We start from the raw sequence: 22,239 nt of genomic DNA, 5'->3' as shown, positions 1-22,239 counted from the left end.
ATGGTGACCCCCTTAGATTTGTTCACAACATTGTTTGCAAAGTGCCAGGCTGTAAAGTGCCGATGTCGGATGTTGGGGGCCTTACCTTCTTTGAAGTATGTTTCTTGGAAACAGACAATTTGTACCTTTTGGCGGTGGAAGTGGTGGAGTACCTGGGATCACTTTTCAGGAGTGTTGAGGCCTTTCACATTGAAAGATGCTATCTTGAATGGGGTCATACCTGCGACAGAGGGAAGGACACGGGAGGCGGGGAAACAGACAAAACCAAGAGGGAAAAAAGGAAAAAAAAAGGGGGGGGGAGGAGTCAGAGGAGATAACTAGTGAGATCAAAAAGATCTGATGAAGCAGTCGCTAAGGATTAATCGGTTCCCAGGGAATGCTCTAAACTATTGGGGGGAAGTAACAACCAGGAGAAAGCGAGCCAGCTACATTCCCCGACAAAGAAGAAAGGCGTTAGTGTTATTGCCAACTTCTGAGGGCAGAGCCGAGATGCAGCAAAACAAGTTGCCACTATGGCTGAAGATTAGTAGTCCCAAACATGAGCAGCAGTCCACTCTTTAGGTAGTAGACGTGAATGGAGATCCACGTTGGCGGCCAGCAGGTCGTCGCTGTCTCCGTCCACAAGATGAGACGGTTGTTCCAGGCGCCCCGGTTGGGTTGAAGCAGGTGTGAGAACAGATGGCCAGGGACCCAAGTCGACTGACGGCAGGTCCAGTAGGTGAAGGAATTCTGGTAGAGCCGTGGGCTTGCGAAGAACTGCAACGTATCCCCTGGGGGCCCACAATGAGAGCAAATGGGTAGCCCCACCGATCGGGAATTCCCCGATCCCTGAGCAGATCCAATAGAGGATGTAAGGCAGCTCTCTGTACCAGAGTGTGGCGTGAAAGGTCCTGCAACAACTGGATTGGGGACCCTTCATGAGACAGAAGGGAAGACTACCAAGCCTTATTCAAAATTTTCTCTTTGACGACGTAAAAGTGTATTCTGCATATGACGTCTCTTGGTTTGAAGCCATCTGGATTAGGGGCTGTAGGGCTCTGTGAGCTCTGTCGATTTCTATATGAGAATTCTTTGGCGACCCAAGATTTTATTGAATATTCCTACAATTGTATGCAGTAGGTCAGGTGTCGTTATTGATTCTGGGAGGCCTCTAATCCGTATGTTGATACGGCGGCTGCGATTTTCAATGTCATCAAGGTGCTGATGTAAGGTGTACAGTTGAGCCTCATGAGACTGGACCTTAACTTGAAGGGCCGAAACCGTAGGAGACAGGGATGTGTGGTCGTGAACGACAGAATCAATAATGTCAGTTCAGAGCGGACCTGTGAGAATTCCCACTTGATTCCTGCGGTATGTTGGTGGCAAAATTAGACAGGTCTGCCTTAGAGGGCAGTGAGCGGATAAAGGTGCGCAGGTCTGCCATTATTGGTGGTCTGACATCCTCATCAAGTAGATCTGTGGAAGCCGGGAGTTCCCCGGAATGGGGTGAGATATGTTTAGAGGCTGGCGAGGATAGTAAACCGATCACAGCTCCAGGACCAGAAGGGGTCCCTCCCAGCAACTGTTGATGGGATCCATCCCAAGAAGATCGGGTGGACCAATGTGGTGAGGCGGCTAGAGAGGGTCCAGGAGAGTGGCAAGCAGGGTGAAAGGGGTTCATTGTAGCAGGGGGCGCAATCTTGAGGAACATCTCTGTTGGGTGACTGTTGCTGCTGGGCTTGGCATTGTCCCTGGCAGGGGAGACCAGAATGGGTCAGAAGCTGTGCGCTTGTGTGCCCCTGGTGGTGAGTAGGGGCTCCTGGGGTTCCAGACATGGGCCTACTGGGCCAAAAGGAGTGGGCCAAGGGCCTCAGAGTGGAGTTCTGTGGGATGGTGGGGCTGCTGACCTCCGGGGTTACATCGTCGGGGATTTGTGGAGAGCCCCTGTGACTGACCTGTGAGGCTGCTGGCAGCGCTGCAGCTGAGGTGAGCATCGGAGGTTCCAGTACGCATGTGGGAGCCAGGCTGGAGGGTGAGGGTGGAGAAAGTAGCTCCGGTGGATCCGGTCCCAACAGTTGTGCCGTTCAGAGCCTGGGGTTGAGGCTGGCAGTGGGGGCACAGATGCAGAGCAGTGCCGATGAAGCTGTGTGGCAGGGCTCCCAGGGGTGTCTGGATGCGCTTCCGTGGACCGCGTGTTCGGCGCGCCAGCTCCATCCTGGAGGCACGTACAGCGGTCCTTTAGAGTGGAGCCCGGGGATGAGGAATGCTGGGCGAAGAGGCAGATCGCCTTGCGATGAGGCCAGGGGAGCCGATGGACGGGCTCTACCCTTTTTTAGTGTTTTGCCCATCAGGATAGGCTGGATTGAAGGTGATTTTAGGGATGCAGAGGAGCTCTTACTGAGCGCGTCCTCACTCGCTCATGGCTGGCCACTCCCCCCGCCCTTTATGCTTTTTATACGGGGGTCCCTCTTCAAACACTGGAGCATGAAGGCCCCCATTTGCACTAAATTGGAAGCGGTGGAGCACCCTGGCTCCTGCTCATCGCCCAGGAGAATGTCGTCCTCGGTCTCCTCCCCCCAGCCACAGACAACATCAGGGATCCACGGAAAGTTTAAAGTCTCCTTCAAAGCCTGCTCTTCTTGCTCCTCCTCCTCCTCCTCCTCCCCCCAGCCACCATCCTCCTCTGACTCCTCTTCAGACTTCTGCTGACTTGTCTCCGATGATGTAGCCCCCCTGGGAATTCATTCAGCATTGCGACTTCCTCATCTTCCTGCTCCTGCTCCTCGACAGCTTGATCAATGACACGACGCAATGCATGCTCCAGAAAGAAGGCGTAATGTACTATGTTGTATATAATGGCTGGCACTCATTATCTAGTGCTGCATGGGACATATAAAAAAACATATATCAATATTTAAAATATTTATTAGTGCATATAAAACAATATCGGAACAATAATAGATAAAAAAAATAAAAAATAATAAAAATCAATAAAACCTAATTATTTGAGATACTACCGTGTTTCGGACCAACACGGATTAATGGTAGTTGAGTATCTCAAATAAACGTACATAGAAGACTATATATCATCACAGCATCCTTAAGTGATATATCACAATTTTCACGTCTTATAGTAATGTTTAGTTCAGTTTTAAGCATATATCAGTCATGAGTCACCCTGAATTTGCTTGTTAACGGCAGTTAGTATTTGTTAAGAAGGTATCACAGTTCTTGCTTCATATCACATGGAACTCCCCACATGGCAGATAAGTATAGTCAGTGAGTCTTTTTCTGTTGATAGAAGGTTAAAGAGGTTGTCCAAGTTATTTTTATTGATGACCTATCCTCAGGAGGATATAGGAGGATCTTGAGAGAGCCCTCTCCTCAGATAACGGGACCCCTCTCTTTCAGTTGTACTCTATATTAATATGGATCCAATAGAAGTCACTAGCGCAATATATGTGTGAGCGAAACAAACAATCTCATAAATGAAGAATTCAAAAATCAATGGGATAATTTCCTAAAAAGTCAATCTCTAATATTAATTCAGATGATAATAACAAGGCAAGAACAGATTTTAGAGGAAACCATGACTCAGATCACTAAGCTCAAAGAAACAATTGATACCCTTCCACAGGATAAATTATTTTTAGAGTGGCAGGATAAAATATGTAAAGGTCTAAATTCATTAGAAAAGGAAATTATCAATAAAAAAAATTTAAAAATTAAGATCAAACCAATCAAGCGAACAACAGTCACACACAAGGGAAAACACAATGAAACAAACACTAGGCGGAACACAAACATTAGGATTTGATCACGAAAATGGACAGCACAACCAATACAACAACCCAACAGCTAATAGATTTGAAGTTTTGGACACACCACATTTTTTAGATCAGACTCCACCACACCACAGGATCACACCAAGACAGACATCTCCTTTGGGGAATAATTATTCACGGGCACAGTTTCAAGCACACAAACACAACCTCAGACAACGTCACTACAACCAAATAGACAACAGGGAGAGAATAAAACCACAGATCAGCACGTACAATCAATACCAACAAGTAGACAATCACAACAGACGCCCACACAACACGAAAAAAAAAAACACGTAGAGGAAAACACAAGAAGAAGCCCAGGATATGACCACAGACCAGAATATAGTTGTAAACCTTAGTCAAACGTCACTATGAGAGGCACAAACTGCACTATTAAATAAAAGTTTAAAATTTTCCCTTTACTCTGACCCTTGACAAATTTTCAACATATATTGGTATCAAGAAATTTATTAGAAAATTATGCTTGAAAAAATATGATATTAAGAACCCAATTGCATCCTCAAATTCAATATCTGTAACTAGTCCGAAATATATGCACACTGATTTGAAAGAAAAATCTAAGCTTTACCCAAGACAGGAGATAGGAGCTGAAATGTCTACATTCCGTAAAAATGTTGAAACAGACCAAACAAAATGAAAGAAGACGTATATAAAAAATAATCTTACGAAAAACTAAGTTAATGCAATTAAAGAACTACAAGCGAACCATAACATTACTATAGGACCAACAGACAAGGGAGGAGCTATTATGGTGCAAGATACTGAAGCATATGATCAGGAGTGCAAACGTCAACTAATAGATCAGACAACATATATTCAACTAAAAAGTGACCCTACTGATAGATTTCAAAAAGAGTTAGTGGAGTTATGTACAAATGGTTTAGATAGAGGAATTTTAAATGAACAAGGATACAAATATATAACAAATACACAGAAAAGACTCCCCGTTTTCTACTGTATCCCCAAGATCCACAAAAACATCCACCAGGTAGGCCAATAATTTCTGGGATAGACTCCATTACCTCCAGATTATCACGGTATATAGACAAAATTATCCAACTTACTGTTAAAAAACATTTTCGTACATTTAAGACACTTCAGACATTGAAATTTGAAGATGATTGGACAATTGGTTCCATGGACGTAAATTCATTATATACTGTCATTGAACACTCACAAGGTATGGAGAGTTTGAGGAAACAATTAGATATAGATGGTACACTAGATTGATTTTTTTTATTGGAGGGAGTCAATTTTATACTTATAATTATTTTATTTATGAATCAGATTTTTTATTTACAAAGGAAAGGCACGGCCATGGGGCGAGTCTGGTACTCTGGTGTCGCTACATAGATGACATCTTATTTGTTTGGAAAGATTCGGAGGAAAAATTAAAATATTTTTTGCAGGATATCAATGATAATGAAAAGAACCTGAAGTTTACAACAGCTATAAGTAAGTCATGAGTGGAATTTTTAGACCTCACAATAAAAATAGATGATAATCAATTATCATGTCATACATATTACAAACCAGTAATGAGAAACCGTTTCATTCTGTTCTCCAGCTGCCACCTGCCTAGGTGGCTGATTAATATCCCGACAAGACAGTTCAGGAGAATAAAACGTAACTGTACAGATAATATGCAATTTGAAATAGAGGCAAATACCCTCAAACAACAGTTTATTGAGAAAGATTACCCAGTAGAAATTGTGGAGGCCTCCCTCAATAAGGTTAAGGCCATAGATAGAAAATTGTTTTTTATGGAAAGAAGAGAGAAGGATTTATTACAGGAAGATATTAGAATCATATTACCATTTCAAGCACAATATAAAAAAAGTAGAAAAGATAATTAAGAACCATTGGCATCATCTCTTAAAAGATAAATTAATTGGACCTTTGTTGAATAATAAACCTAAGATTACCTACACCAAAGCCCCAAGTTTAGGCCTAAAAATTGCCCCTACGGTTAAATGCAAGACTACTAAGATTAGGGAAAACTGGTTATCCCTGAAAGGTTTTTTTCGATGCGGCAAATGTATTAATTGTAAGACAGCAAAGTTCCCAAGAAGAACTATGGAAAAAAGTCAACCCAAAACTCTCACCATTTTGAAATTAAAGAGCACCTATCACGTGAATCCTCAAGTGTAATCTCTGTATCCAAGCATTTCAGAGATTTTCATGACAGCGACCCAGGTCAATTATCTTTTGTAGCGTTGGAAAAAATCAGGAGACAATGGCGAGGGGGAAATCATGTGGCTAAAATGTTGAGAGCAGAATCAAAAAGGATATAGGAGTTTGATACACTCATACCTTCAGGCTTGAATGCTGAAATAGAACTATTTGGATTTCTGTTATATGGGGTGGATGCCGGTCTGGGATGGTAACGTCCATGTCTGTTTCTCAGAGCGTGAACGTTCCCTCCTTGGCCGGCCTCCACCCCTCCTCTGCATAGAAACACTTAATTTTATACATAAAAAATAAATAAATAAATAAAATATAAAGAACAAAACACAAAAAACTTAAATATTTCAAAATAAACAAAAAACCCTATATATAAAAGAACCTAAAAAAACCTTCCTTATAGAAAACAGCTTCCAGATATATATATATATATATATATATATATATATATATATAAAATTCTTCCCAATAATTCCTCCCCTCCTTGTTTTACCCCCCTAATGGGATTGGTGACACTTTAGGGGAAAGTATGTTTAAGCAATTGTTGAAGTCCCATGAACAGGTAGGAACAAGAGTTAGGGACCACTCATGAGACAACCTTGACGCGGTGAGTGGCTTACTATGCTTTGGCCAAAATATAAACCAATGTCTCATCCAGCATGGAGGGCAGAGTGCTGGATGTAGTGTGCGATCACATTTGCATTTTCCGTTTGTGTATGTATTTCGCCATAGTGATGTGCACCTGCAGGCAGGTTGTGCTGACCCAACCCCCTATTTTTTTCTTTGTAGTATATATTGGAGGCGTGGCGATCTCCTTGGAGTCATTGCACACCTGACCAGTTAATCTGTCCTTGAGGCTGGTTTTAAAGTCAGTATAAAACTGAGTCTGCTTGTATAGAACCTACCATTAGCCATCTGGCTCCAGGAGAAGTATAGGGTGGGTTCAGCATGCATGTTGGTACTTGCATCCCTGGATCCGATGAAAGCTGTAATGGCACCGGACGGGGTTACAAGCAAAGTGTACTTGGCTTGCATGCTGACCTGCATCCCCTGGATTTTATGTGGCTGTCATGGCCCATGAAGAGGTAGGAACAAGAGTTAGGGACCACTCATGAGACAACCTTGACGCGGTGAGTGGCTTACTATGCTTTGGCCCAAATATAAACCAATGTCTCATCCAGCATGGAGGGCAGAGTGCTGGATGTAGTGTGCGTTCACATTTGCATTTTCCGTTTGTGTATGTATTTCGCCATAACACAAAAAACTTAAATATTTCAAAATAAACAAAAAACCCTATATATAAAAGAACCTAAAAAAACCTTCCTTATAGAAAACAGCTTCCAGATATATATATATATATATATAAAATTCTTCCCAATAATTCCTCCCCTCCTTGTTTTACCCCCCTAATGGGATTGGTGACACTTTAGGGGAAAGTATGTTTAAGCAATTGTTGAAGTCCCATGAACAGGTAGGAACAAGAGTTAGGGACCACTCATGAGACAACCTTGACGCGGTGAGTGGCTTACTATGCTTTGGCCAAAATATAAACCAATGTCTCATCCAGCATGGAGGGCAGAGTGCTGGATGTAGTGTGCGATCACATTTGCATTTTCCGTTTGTGTATGTATTTCGCCATAGTGATGTGCACCTGCAGGCAGGTTGTGCTGACCCAACCCCCTATTTTTTTCTTTGTAGTATATATTGGAGGCGTGGCGATCTCCTTGGAGTCATTGCACACCTGACCAGTTAATCTGTCCTTGAGGCTGGTTTTAAAGTCAGTATAAAACTGAGTCTGCTTGTATAGAACCTACCATTAGCCATCTGGCTCCAGGAGAAGTATAGGGTGGGTTCAGCATGCATGTTGGTACTTGCATCCCTGGATCCGATGAAAGCTGTAATGGCACCGGACGGGGTTACAAGCAAAGTGTACTTGGCTTGCATGCTGACCTGCATCCCCTGGATTTTATGTGGCTGTCATGGCCCATGAACAGGTAGGAACAAGAGTTAGGGACCACTCATGAGACAACCTTGACGCGGTGAGTGGCTTACTATGCTTTGGCCAAAATATAAACCAATGTCTCATCCAGCATGGAGGGCAGAGTGCTGGATGTAGTGTGCGATCACATTTGCATTTTCCGTTTGTGTATGTATTTCGCCATAGTGATGTGCACCTGCAGGCAGGTTGTGCTGACCCAACCCCCTATTTTTTTCTTTGTAGTATATATTGGAGGCGTGGCGATCTCCTTGGAGTCATTGCACACCTGACCAGTTAATCTGTCCTTGAGGCTGGTTTTAAAGTCAGTATAAAACTGAGTCTGCTTGTATAGAACCTACCATTAGCCATCTGGCTCCAGGAGAAGTATAGGGTGGGTTCAGCATGCATGTTGGTACTTGCATCCCTGGATCCGATGAAAGCTGTAATGGCACCGGACGGGGTTACAAGCAAAGTGTACTTGGCTTGCATGCTGACCTGCATTCCCTGGATTTTATGTGGCTGTCATGGCCCATGAACAGGTAGGAACAAGAGTTAGGGACCACTCATGAGACAACCTTGACGCGGTGAGTGGCTTACTATGCTTTGGCCAAAATATAAACCAATGTCTCATCCAGCATGGAGGGCAGAGTGCTGGATGTAGTGTGCGATCACATTTGCATTTTCCGTTTGTGTATGTATTTCGCCATAGTGATGTGCACCTGCAGGCAGGTTGTGCTGACCCAACCCCCTATTTTTTTCTTTGTAGTATATATTGGAGGCGTGGCGATCTCCTTGGAGTCATTGCACACCTGACCAGTTAATCTGTCCTTGAGGCTGGTTTTAAAGTCAGTATAAAACTGAGTCTGCTTGTATAGAACCTACCATTAGCCATCTGGCTCCAGGAGAAGTATAGGGTGGGTTCAGCATGCATGTTGGTACTTGCATCCCTGGATCCGATGAAAGCTGTAATGGCACCGGACGGGGTTACAAGCAAAGTGTACTTGGCTTGCATGCTGACCTGCATCCCCTGGATTTTATGTGGCTGTCATGGCCCATGAACAGGTAGGAACAAGAGTTAGGGACCACTCATGAGACAACCTTGACGCGGTGAGTGGCTTACTATGCTTTGGCCAAAATATAAACCACTGTCTCATCCAGCATGGAGGGCAGAGTGCTGGATGTAGTGTGCGATCACATTTGCATTTTCCGTTTGTGTATGTATTTCGCCATAGTGATGTGCACCTGCAGGCAGGTTGTGCTGACCCAACCCCCTATTTTTTTCTTTGTAGTATATATTGGAGGCGTGGCGATCTCCTTGGAGTCATTGCACACCTGACCAGTTAATCTGTCCTTGAGGCTGGTTTTAAAGTCAGTATAAAACTGAGTCTGCTTGTATAGAACCTACCATTAGCCATCTGGCTCCAGGAGAAGTATAGGGTGGGTTCAGCATGCATGTTGGTACTTGCATCCCTGGATCCGATGAAAGCTGTAATGGCACCGGACGGGGTTACAAGCAAAGTGTACTTGGCTTGCATGCTGACCTGCATCCCCTGGATTTTATGTGGCTGTCATGGCCCATGAACAGGTAGGAACAAGAGTTAGGGACCACTCATGAGACAACCTTGACGCGGTGAGTGGCTTACTATGCTTTGGCCAAAATATAAACCAATGTCTCATCCAGCATGGAGGGCAGAGTGCTGGATGTAGTGTGCGATCACATTTGCATTTTCCAATTGTTGAAGTATACCATATGTATATTGGCTTGATATTTTATACAATATGGGATCACAAAAGTTTTTTAATAGAACCACACATGCGTTTTTGGGATGTACGCCTATATGCGATGATATATGTTGATACTGGATGTTTATTTATTGTAGTTTATTACTATTTGCATTTTGAAAGAACCGCAACAAAAACGCATATGCGTTTTTGGGATGTAAACCTATTTGCGATGATATATGTTGACACTGGGTGTTTATTTATTGTAGTTTATTACTTTTTGAACACAAATATGCATTTTAGTATATATTACTGAAGGAATAATTGATTCATAAATTCCAGACCATGGTTTGAATATACGGTACCTATATAGCATCTCAACTCCTCCCCTCCACAAAAAGCAATTCATGTGCCATTGCTGTTCACCACTGAAAAAGGAGAATGTGTCTCCGAAACGCGTTTGAGGTTCCTATGCAGTAATTTGGCACTTACAAAAAGCTTTGAAATTGGACAATACTGTGGATCCGCAAGAATTGTAACACTTATGTTACTAAGTACTATAACCTCTATACTAACATTGCACAGAGGCCGACACTCTACCTGCTCTAGGACCCAGTGAGAAAATACAGAGAATGCTTTCCGATCACGTGGGACGCTATCTGACTAAGCCGGCAAAAGCAGCGGGGAACGGGTTCCACTACAGCACATACAGCAGGAGCGGTAATGTAATCAGAACATTGTTTCGCTCACACATATATTGCGCTAGTGACTTCTATTGGATCAATAGACCTTGTGGTTTAATATAGAGGACACCTGCAAGAGAGGGGTCCTGTGATATATTCACTTGCCACTGAACGTGGCCATATAGCTCTAGGATGCCCTTCTGGGAGAAATATTTTCTTCCGGGGACCTTCCATTGTGGTGTGCCAATGGCCACAAATTTTCTAAAGGCCTCCGAGTCCACCAGTTTATATGGCAGTAGTTGGCGGGCTAGCAGTTCCGACAAGCCAGCGGTCAGCTGTTGGGCAAAAGGGTTATCCAGCGTCATCAAATTTTTACGCTTGGACATTTGTGCCACGGAAGCCTGCCTTCTGCCAGATGAACACGACGTCACGGTGGAAAGTGGAGTGGAGGACAAATGGGAAGAGAGAAGAGAAGAGGCAGGACGTGGGGCGCCGGGAGTGTGGCTTTGTGGGTTCTGAAGGCGTTGCTCCCACTGGGCTCGGTGATAGGAGGCCAGGTGCCTTCTTAAGGCGGTCATCCCTAGGTGAGTGTTGGGCTTACCAAGACTTATGCGTTGACAGCACAGGCTGCAGATGGCAGCACTATTGTCAGCAGCTGACACATTAAAAAAAGCCCACACTGCGGAGCCATGTGACGGCGTCCTGGGAGCGCAAGATGTGACCGTGCATGGTGGATGGCTCGCTCCAGATAAATTTGCAGTCTGCTTTTTGCCTCCTGTGCAATGTGAGTTCTGCCTGCTTCTCCTCCCTATCTGCTGCTCCGTCTCTCCCTCTGAACTCCCCTCCTCTCCCAATCTTGTGGGCACCCACGTGACCTCCATCGACACGTCATCATCGTCACCTTCAATACCACTGACATTAGAGATCTCGGAGTAGGCAGCAACAGCGGGGACCACCCTTCTTGGGCTGATCTGGGTACTGTCGTCAGACCGCTGGGTGGCGGCTGTTGCTACCTCCTCTTCCTCATCCGATGCCAAGAATGGCTGCGCATCGGTAAGGTCTGGGAATGGATGGGAAAATAATTCCTCTGACTCAAGTGGAGGGGCTATGGTGGTGTCTTTGGGGGTGCACACAGCAGAGAGTGAGGACAGTGCAGATACAGAGGATGAGGAGGGTACAGAAGCGGAAGGCTGAGTGAACCACTCAACCAACTCTGGTGCGTCCTTTGACGTAATCGCACGCACCTTCTCAGTCTTCCCACTTAGGTTCCGGCCTGGTGCACCTGCCCGACCCCTACCACCCCTGCGGAACGGCCTGCCTCTTCCTCTGCCTGTCATTTTCTAAATGACCCTGTGCCAAAGTCCCTAAAGAAGAGCAGTATTTGTGGAAGCAGATATATCGCACCCCTCAATCTGTATTTTGTGGAAGCAGGTATATCAAACCCCTTAATCAGTATTTTGTAGGAGCAGGTATATAGAACCCCTTAATCAGTATTTTGTGGAAGCCGGTGTATCGCAGGCCTCAATCAATATTTGGTGGAAGCAGGTATATCGCACCCCTCAATCAGTATTTTGTGAAAGCAGGTATATAGAACCCCTTAATCAGTATTTTGTAGAAGCAGGTATATCGCACCACTCAATCAGTATTTAGTGGAAACAGGCATATAGAACCCCTGAATCAATATTTGGTGGAAGTAGGCATATCGCACCCCTCAATCAGTATTTTGTGGAAGCAGGTATATAGAACCCCTTAATCAGTATTTTGTAGAAGCAGGTATATCGCACCACTCAATCAGTATTTTGTGAAAGCCGGTGTATCGCAGGCCTTAATCAATATTTGGTGGGAGCAGGTATATCGCACCCCTCAATCAGTATTTAGGGGAAACAGGCATATAGAATCCCTGAATCAATATTTGGTGGAAGCAGGTATATCGCACCCCTCAATCAGTATTTTGTGGAAACCGGTGTATCGCATGCCTCAATCAATATTTGGTGGAAGCAGGTATATAGAGCCCCTTAATCAGTATTTTGTAGAAGCAGGTATATGGCAACCCTCAATCAGTATTTTGTGGAAACCGGTATATAGAACCCCTGAATCAATATTTGGTGGAAGCAGGTATATGTCACCCCTCAATCAGTACTTTGTGGAAGCAGGTATATCAAACCCTTCAATCAGTTTTTGGGGGGCAACAGGTATATCACGCTCGTTGCAAATAGTTGTTCCAATAACGCTTGTCCCTCTGTATACCTGCGGTATCGTAGCAGAACCGCACACAACTGCTGCACAATACAAATGCACTATAATATACTTTCTATGTTAGAAAGTATATTATAAGTATATTACACCCCTCAGTATATCACACCTATCGATAGCATACCTATACCAGTCCATAAAAGGACTTTTGTGGCCCTATTAGCTAGCGTTTGGTGTCCCTAACGGTCTGTCCCTGCTCCACAAAGCAACCTCTCCCTACACTGGCAAAACACAGAATGTAAAATGGCTACCAGATCGGGTTCTGTGATAGGGTGGGGGTGTGTCCATGTGCTGAAACGTCTCAATTAGCTGTCCTGTTCCACCTGATGGATGTGTCATGGGTCAAAGTTCAGCGCAATGCAAAAGAATATGGCGCTGGCGGACATCGCTATATGTTCGCATGTTCGGCGAATTGTAAACGAGCAAACTTTGTCGCGCAACGACCGCCGGGCGAACCGCAAGGCCATCTCTAATGATGACACAACAAGTGCATTACGCCTGATATGTAGTTGTAGCTCTAGCCTTACATCAGTAAGCAAAAAAACAGAACAAAAATAAATATACATTCTACTGCACTTGGCATATCCTTGTCATTAATATACTGTATATACAGACCCTGGAAGAGCTGTATCAAAACTGGTGTATGGGAAAAAAATCGAGCAATTTACCATAGCAACCAACTTGCCCTAGACCCTACAGGGAAATTTCCCCGTGAGCCTTCACAATGGTCGCCGGCTTGGTACTTAATGGTCTGATGCTCTCAGCATTAATGTAGGCGAATCAGGTACCTATGAACCTCAACCAACGGCCACGGGTGCCTTTCTGTATTCATCTGTATCACCATCTTCAACACTTTCATACAGTTGAACACTGTGGAAACTGTGGTATTTGGTTCTTCTGAGGCAGTAGTCTGTGCTGCTCTGTGGTATTTCGTTCTCCTGGGGTTGTATTTTGTGCCTCACTATGGTCACTATGGTCTTACTGGCCCACCTACTTATGCAGACCCTATCTATTTGTGTTGACCCCACTGTCAAGTTAGACCCGCATAAAACATGGGGCCAGTTTTAGTTTTTTTTTCCAGCGCCCACTTTAAATTCCCAGTCCACCCCGGAATTAGCAATCAATCCAACCTCTTATAATTATGGTTAACTGCTCCCTTCTAGCAATTTTCCCTTGTACTAATTTTGATCAATCTCCTTGACTGTGAGTTGTAGGCACATTTTAGTAGAAATCTGTGTGAATCTTGAATAGATGCGTTTAATTCTCCCTCAATGAACAACCTGCTAGTGCTAAAGTAACGATGTACAAATGCATAACGACATAAATAATAATAAAAAGCACATGCACGTTTGGCTACAGACTTTGTTTAAAGACAAAAAAAGAAGAGGAGGATACTGTGAATCTCTACACACTCCCTAGTCACAGAAAGCTTACTGAATCAGACTAACAAAATACAGAGTGGACCATATGGCCATGGAAGCTCGTACTGCCTGCATTTTCCCTGCAGACAAAGAAGGGATTGAGAGTTGAAGGCAAAGAGAAAAAAAAAACAACTTTCTGGCTGATGAAGCTGTTGTCTGGATGCAATGATCCCACATCTCAAGGCTTTATTCCAGGCTCCGACTGAGACGTGATATGTCATATGATTAGCATCTTTCATATTTACAAGGGTAATAGAAGCTGCTAGGCTTTAGAAAAAGGCGAGAGAAAGAAGGGGCATATGCTAAAATGGATTTAGCATTTGAAAGAGAGAAAAGAGATTGGATAAATACACTTAAACGAGGATTTAGTTTTACTCCTGTTGAGCTCTAATGGATTGTTGATTGAGATTTTAAGAAACTATACGGAGATGTCAGCAGTAATTTAAATTAGATAATTCAATGGCCCTAGATTTCATTTTTATTAATTTACTAAGCCCGTTGCTTCAAGATAATTGAACAGCGTTAATACATTTAAGGAACTTTTCATGGAAAAATAACCTACCCCTCCAATAAAAAAAACCACAGGATTTGTGTGTATCAGCACTGTTCTCATTCATTTTTCTTCCAATGAAAATAACTAAACTTGGAATATATTGTGTTTTACTCATAAATCATGATCTGTATTTCAAATTCTAGTCAAAAACTCCTACCGGTGACGAAGTAAAACATTAGCATTCATATAGTTATACAGACATTGAGGAAAATACACAAAAATAGTCACACAACTATAAGCAAGGAGTACTCTAGTGCCACCTAGTGTTAATGATATCATTTATTGATTACATTTTTCTTTAAGGGTCAAAACACATATAACACAATATACATATAAACAGAATTTAAATAGGATTAAATAAATACCAGAATTTTGAGACAACTCTCAGGCAGATGAGCTAGTTTCTATGGTTTAAAAGATATCAGTAGATGTTTCTTTGAGGCAAGTGGTTGATATTATGGTGGTGTGAATCATAAGGTCTTACTAACAATGAAATAGAAAAGTATTAACAAAAATGTGCTAATCTCAAGTTTTCAGTTTTTAGCCCAGAACATGGGAAGACTCAGTGAAATTTGTGCAAATATGACAAAGATGAAATAACGCTGGATTATCTTCACTGTCACATAGATCCAGACCAGTAGTAGAAGGTTAAAGAGCCTTCTTCATTTAGATCTGGAAGAGAGATGTAAAAGAAAAAGTCATGCAAAGCACCTCTGAAGATTCAAACACAAACACAGAGATAGCTGGATTCTGATTTAAAGGGGTTGACAGACAGCATTATTTTAAATAATTCACAGTGCAACAATGATTTTGCTACTGAGAGAAAAACATGTGATTTATACTAAAATGAGCGCGCTGATTCCAAATATGAATTCAGAATTTGCCTGACACGGCTACATTTTAACTCCTTAAAGACCCCGGGATTTGCCATTTTTGCATTTTCGTTTTTCACTCCCCGCCTTCCCATAGTCCTAACTTTTTTATTTTTCCATTCACATAGCCTTATGAGGGCTTTTTTTTTCAGGACAAGTTGTAATTTCTAATGGCACCATTTACGGTGGCATACCATGTAGTAGGAAGCGGGAAAAAAAAATCCAAATGAGGTAGAATTGGTAAAAAAACGCAATTCTGAAAAAGTTTTTTTTTTTTTTTTTTTACACTGTACGCTATGAGGTAAAATTGACCTGTTATCTTCATTCTCCAGGTCAGTACGGTTACAACAATACCACACTTATATAATTTTTCTTGTGTTTTAATACTGAAGAAAAAATTGAAACCTTTGAGGAAAAAAATTATAATTTTTTTTTATAACCATATTCTAGAAACATAGAATGTGTCGGCAGATAAGAACCATTTGGCCCATCTAGTCTGCCCAATATACTGAATACTATGAATAGCCCCTGGCCCTATCTTATATGAAGGATGGCCTTATGCCTATCCCATGCATGCTTAAACCCCTTCACTGTATTTGCAGCTACCACTTCTGCAGGTAGGCTATTCCATGCATCCACTACTCTCTCAGTAAAGTAATACTTCCTGATATTACTTTTAAACCTTTGCCCCTCTAATTTAAAACTATGTCCTCTTGTAGCAGTTATAGAAACATAGAACTCCTATAATTCTGACTCCTATAAGTTTTTTGTAGTTATGTGTACAGGGCTGTGTAACTTTTTGATCACTTTTTATAAAAATATTATTGGGTAGTGACAAAAAATGGCAAATTGGCTGGTTTTATTTTTTTCCCGTTACGCCATTTGCCGTATGCCATTAATATTGTTAGATTTTAATAGTATGGGCATTTTTGCCACGGTGATGCCCATGATGTTTATTTTTTTTTTATTGTTTAAGTATTTTTATTTTAAGGAAAGGGGGGGTTGATTTGAACTTTTTTTTTTTATATTTGCAAAAACGTTTTTTTTCCCCTTTTTAAGTCACCTTTGGTGACATTAACTGGCAATCATTATATAGACACCATTGAACACTTCATTTGCACTATACTAATACAATGCTGCCACCTAGTGGCCTGTATTGGTATAATCATCTAATAGGCACCGAAGCCTGCTTGAGGCTTCAGCCTATTAGATCAATGTAACAGGTTCCCCGATCTCAATCTGGGAACGCTGTTACCGGAGCGTAAGTCGCAACTTCCGCTTCTGGACTGCGCAGATGCCGTGGTTACATTTCATCACGGCATCTGAAAGGGAAAATGTATGTGATCAGCCTTATGGCTGATCGCATACATGTGCCGCGGTTTTCTGCTATTTTAAATAGCAGAAACCCTGCGGCTATGGCGCCCGCTGCATGTGTGAGTGGGCGCCATGTTTGGGGATCGGACTTCTGCCGTACAAGTATGGGGAGGTCCTTAAAGGGTTAAGTTATACATGCAAAGCCTATTCAGTTATAATATTTATGCATTATATTGGACATATTCCAATGGGCATGTCCAGACCTGTTCGGATGCACTCAGACTGATGTCAGCAGTAAGTATATAAGGCAAGCTGGACAGATTTTGATAAAGTGATCTGTTACAGTACAATTAGTTTTGAAACTTAAGATGGATAAACGCGAATGTGTTAACGATCCAGACAATTTCTGCTACATATGTGGCAAATACACTACTTATGATTAGCGCAAGAATCTGACAAAGCAATTGAGTCTTGCAGCTTGGGATGCATTTGTGCTTGTAGTGCAGAACTTCCTTGGGAACAGACGAGCTGCAAATTATGCTGAATTAGTAGACAACATGCTTACAGCATATGGCCAACTTGCTGCCGAATGTCATTGAAAGTGCATTTCTTATATTCCCGGATAACTGCAATGCATCAGACTGGAGTGGTAAGGTATCACTGTTTCACTTGCTCACTCTGCTCATTTTTTTAAGAAAAAAACAAAAAACAAATTTGGTTTGAATAACAGTGATGAGTAATTGTGGACAAAATTGTTACAATAAAATCTTACTAAAATTATACTTCCTACAAACACCTTAAATGGTGTATGTCACCAGGAAATTCACCAGGCACAAAGTACTTTTAATCCATAAGCAGCAACTCGGTTCTGTCAATCCTTTTTTAAACGCTATGTACACCTAGCGTGTACATAGGAGGCAATTTTTTAATGATTGCTTTTTTAGCTAAAAATCTTTTTTTCAATTGGCCTTTATTAAAAATATTGAGCTATTCTGTCACAAAGGGTTAACAGTTTTTCTAGCTGTGTGAATCATACCTTCACTTTCACTTTGTGCCATATACCTTATCTCTAAATTCCTTATTGGACAAAAACACTTATTTAAGTCACATTCTTATCAGTAAGATAAGAACGGAGCTATAATGAGTGTTTATAAGGGCAGAAAGCAGAGATAAGGAGTCCGTCTGCTCCTGGTCTGAAGGAAAAGACAGAAAATCCAAAGGGTGCTACTAGATCATCTCAGCACTGTACAGAAAAAATGACGCCATATTTTTAATAAAAACCAATAAAAAATTTTTTTTTAGCTCAAAATCAGTACAATGCAATAATTAAGAAAACAAATTGCCCCCAAAGGTGTACATAGCCTTAAAGGACCAATTCAGTTATTAAGTCACTTTGAGGGTCTTACATAATCTAAACCACCCATAAATTTCCCCATTTTAGAAACTATACACCCTCAAATTATTCAAAGCTTTGTTACCCTTTAGGTGTTCCACAGGAAGTAAAACAAAATCGGGGTGAAATTTAAAAAATTTATTTTATTTTTTGCAGATTTTCTTTTTCCTATATTTGAATTTTTTTTGTAACACAGCAAGGGGGAAACAGCAAAACTTTAATATTTATTACCCTGATTCAGCAGTTTAAAGAAACACCCCATGTGTGATCGTAAACTGCTATATGGGCACACCACAGGGCTCAAAAGGAAAGGAATACCATACATTTTTTAGATAGAAGATTTGGCTGGAATTGTTTTTAAGCACCATGTCGCATTTAAAGAGACCCTGAGATACCCCTACAGTGGAAACTCCCAAAAAGTTATCCCATTTTAGAGCCTACATCCCTCAAGGATTTTTTCAAGGGGTATAGTGAGCACTTTGATCCAACAGGGGTTTCACAGAATTTAGAAACACTTTTCAAAAAAATGTTTTTCCAATAAAATTAATTTAGCCCCAAATTTACACATGGTGTAAAAGGAGAAAAAGCACGCCACAATGTGTTATCCACTTTCTCCTGAATATTGCAACAGCCCATATGTGGTTGTAAACTGCTGTAAAGGTACACCGCAGGGCTCATAAAGGAAGGAGTGCCAATTGGCTTCTGGAGGGCAGATTTGGCTGAAATAGTCTTTTGGGCACCATGTTGCATTTGAAGAGACCCGGAGGTGCCCCTACAGTGGGGACCCCCGAAAAGTGACTCCATTTTGGAAACTACATTGGAAATTAAAATTTTCAAGGGGTGTAATGAGCATTTTGACCACACGTGTTTTCCCAAAAAAATAATGCACAGCAGATGGTGCAAAGTGAAAATTGCAATTTTTCCACAGATTTGCCATTTCAGTGCCCATTGTTTGCCAATGTGAAAAGTAAGCACTCTTATTATTATGCTGGTCTCGTGTGAGGGCTCACTCGATATTATGATTTCGGGGAGGTGAGGTGACAAAAAAATGGCTGTCCTGGCAGTTTTTTTTTCTTTATTTTAACGGTGATGACATCATATTTTTATACTCATGGTCTTGTTTTTTAAAGGATAAGGTGATGTTTCCATTGGTACCATTCTGGAATACATACAACTTTTTGAGGTGAGGTGACAAAAAATGTCTGTTCTGGCACTGTTTTTATTTGCTTTATAGGCTACTTTCACATCTGAGTTTTCCTTTCCGGTGTTGAGATCCATCATAGGATCTCAAAACCAGATGAAAACGCTTCAGTTTTGTCCCCATTCATTGTCAATGGGGACAAAACTGAAGGGAGTGCACCAGAATGCTTTCTGTTCAGTTTCATTGAGTTCCCATGACACACACAAAAGCGTTTCAAGTAGTGTTTTTGAGTGCGTCATGGGATACAGAGCAAGACGGATCTATCATTACCCTGTAAGTCAATGGTGCCAGATTCGTTTTATCGCCCACAAAAGAAAACTGATCCGGCACCCATTGACTTACAATGGTTTTAGTGCCGGATCCATCTTGGCCAATTTTGAGGTAATACAACCTGATCCGTTCATAACGGATGCAACCGGTTCTATTATACTAACGGAAGCGTTTTTGCTGACCCATGACAGATCCAGCAAAAACGCTGATGTGAAAGTAGCCTTTTTTTTTTTTTTTTTACGGCATTCATCTGATGGGGTAGGTCATGCGATATTTTTTATAGAGCTTGTTTATATTATTTCTTCAAAACTAAATGGCTTGAAAGAGGCACTTTTTTTTTTTTTACTTGAATTTTAATTTCAGCTTTTGAGAGCCTGATCCCTTTTGCAATGAAGTACAGTACTGCATTGGAACTGTCAGTTTTACACTGACAATTCGGCTATGAGATCCAGTCTGGGGCCCTCCGTAGCAGGCAGGCCTCGAGGCCTTTGTAAGGGCTTGGGCTGCCAGAGCAGCTGGCACCCGCTATCGCATCGTGGGGAGATGATGGGGTGAGGGAGGGAGCCCGCTCTCTCTATAAACCCCTAGATGCTGTGGTCGGCATTATCTGCGACATCTAAGGCTACTTTCACACTAGCGTTTTTTGCGGATCCATAATACAACCGCATGCATCCGTCGTGAACGGATCCGGTTGTATTATGTCATCTATAGCCATGACGGATCAGTCTTGAAAACCATTGAAAGTCAATGGGGGATGGATCAGTTTTCTATTGTGTCAGAGAAAACGGATCCGTCCCCATTGACTTACATTGTGTGCCAGGACGGATCCGTTTAGCTCCACTTCGTCAGGCGGACAGCAAAACGCTGCAGGCAGCGTTTTGGTGTCCGCCTCCAAAGCGGAATGGTGACTGAACGGAGGCAAACTGATGCATTCTGAGCGGATCCTTTTCTATTCAGGATGCATTAGGGCAAAACTGATCCGTTTTAGACCTCTTGTGAGAGCCCTGAACGGATCTCACAAACGGAAAGCCAAAACGCTAGTGTGAAAGTAGCCTAAGAGGTTAATCAGTCGGCATCAGAGTTTATAGTGATGCCTGCTGATACATCAGCCGGGCCCCTGTCACTGATCAAGTGAGTGTAGTTCTTGTGCCCGCTCGATCAGCTTGGAATCCCCTGCCAGCTGCGCCATACATGTATGGCGAAGGTCCAGAATGGGGTAATCCACTTACTGTGTCACCCATTTACTTTAGTAAGACTGCAACAACTGTTTGACTTTTTCAAAACTGAAGTGAGTGGTGTAAAAATGCAAAATGTCACTAAATTATTGTGCAAATAAACCCAAAACTTGCAAAGCCCCTATTTTGAAGCCAGAATCCTGGGGAGTAGCACTTGATGACAAAACATGGTACATTTGAAAAAATGTTAAATGCCTTAGATCTTATAATGAATAATAGCTTGTAACATGAGCCCCATTTCCCCCTAAGCTATGCTAGGATATGTAGATTGTTATTCTTCAGTTTTTATTCACGCATGTGAAAAACGCATCCAATCCTGATGCAATCCGGACAGATAAAACACACACAATGAACACAATCGCAGACAAAACTGATTGAACCTACGTGCAAAACAATCCGTTTTCCCTGAACATATCTTGACACAATCCGTATCACTCGTGTGAAGGAGGCCTTACAACCGCTGCTCAACGACACCTTTAGGGTAACTGCACATGTTCAAGATTTATGTGTGGACAATCCGCACTGAAATCCGCAGGTGTTCGCAGGGAAATCCGTGCGGTCAATCTGCATCAATTGGTACGGATTTTACTCTCCACATTGAAGTGAATGGAGAAAATACGGTCAGGAAAAATAAAATAAATTGACATGCTGCGAATTCTAAAATCCGCACCGAAGGTTAAAATACGCGCAGAAACAAATCTGCATCGTGTGCATGAGAATTTCAAATTCTCATAGAATACAATGTACATGACCTACGGTGCGGATTTTCCGCACGCAATCCTGATCGTGTGCATTTACCCTTAAGGAGTAATTATGACTTCCTTTTATGACAATAGGTACACTGTCTCTTGGCCTGATTGATATTCAGATGGATTAAAGGGGTTATCCAATCCTATAAAAAGCCCCCCAATATGCCAGGCCCACCACACTGAAAATACTTACCTGGGTCCCCGCTCCCTGCGCCGCTCCTGGTCCCTGCACCGCCGCTGCTGATTCTCCCTCTGCCCGGATGAAAACATTTGGTGTCGGGGTGGGGGGGGGGCAGCCAATGGCAGGCGAGGCCGGGGACGAGCCTCCCTAGTAACGGGGACCAGGAGCAGAGCGGGGAGTGGGGTAAGTATATTCAGCGTGGGGGGCCCTTTTATAGGATTGGATAACCCCTTTAAATTGTCTGGTTAGTTTCACATCTGCGGCAGAGTTCTCCGGCAGGCTGTTCCGGTAGAGATCCAGAGTTCACTGAATCCAGCATTTCCGAATACTGACGCCTGCCCACCGGACCTCATTGACTATAATGGAGTCCAGCAGAAATCTGGCCGCTACCTTGCAAATATGC

General features: G+C 42.4%; 1 protein-coding gene across 1 annotated transcript in view; it reads right to left on the bottom strand.

The window, feature by feature from the left end:
• Window positions 1-15,005: 15,005 nt before the first annotated feature.
• The window catches only part of ZGRF1 (zinc finger GRF-type containing 1), a 97,368-nt gene continuing 90,134 nt past the window's right edge, over window positions 15,006-22,239 (bottom strand). Inside the window, exon 28 of the mRNA XM_040420493.1 lies at window positions 15,006-15,293. Within this exon, the coding sequence (XP_040276427.1) occupies window positions 15,288-15,293 (6 nt within the window). The 3' untranslated portion in view covers window positions 15,006-15,287. The remainder of the gene's footprint in view (window positions 15,294-22,239) is intronic.

The sequence above is a fragment of the Bufo bufo genome, chromosome 2, assembly GCF_905171765.1.
Source record: "Bufo bufo chromosome 2, aBufBuf1.1, whole genome shotgun sequence".
In the NCBI taxonomy this organism is placed as follows: domain Eukaryota; kingdom Metazoa; phylum Chordata; class Amphibia; order Anura; family Bufonidae; genus Bufo; species Bufo bufo.
The sequence above is the reverse complement of the archived record's forward strand: the minus strand, read 5'-3'. Positions and strand labels throughout refer to the sequence as shown.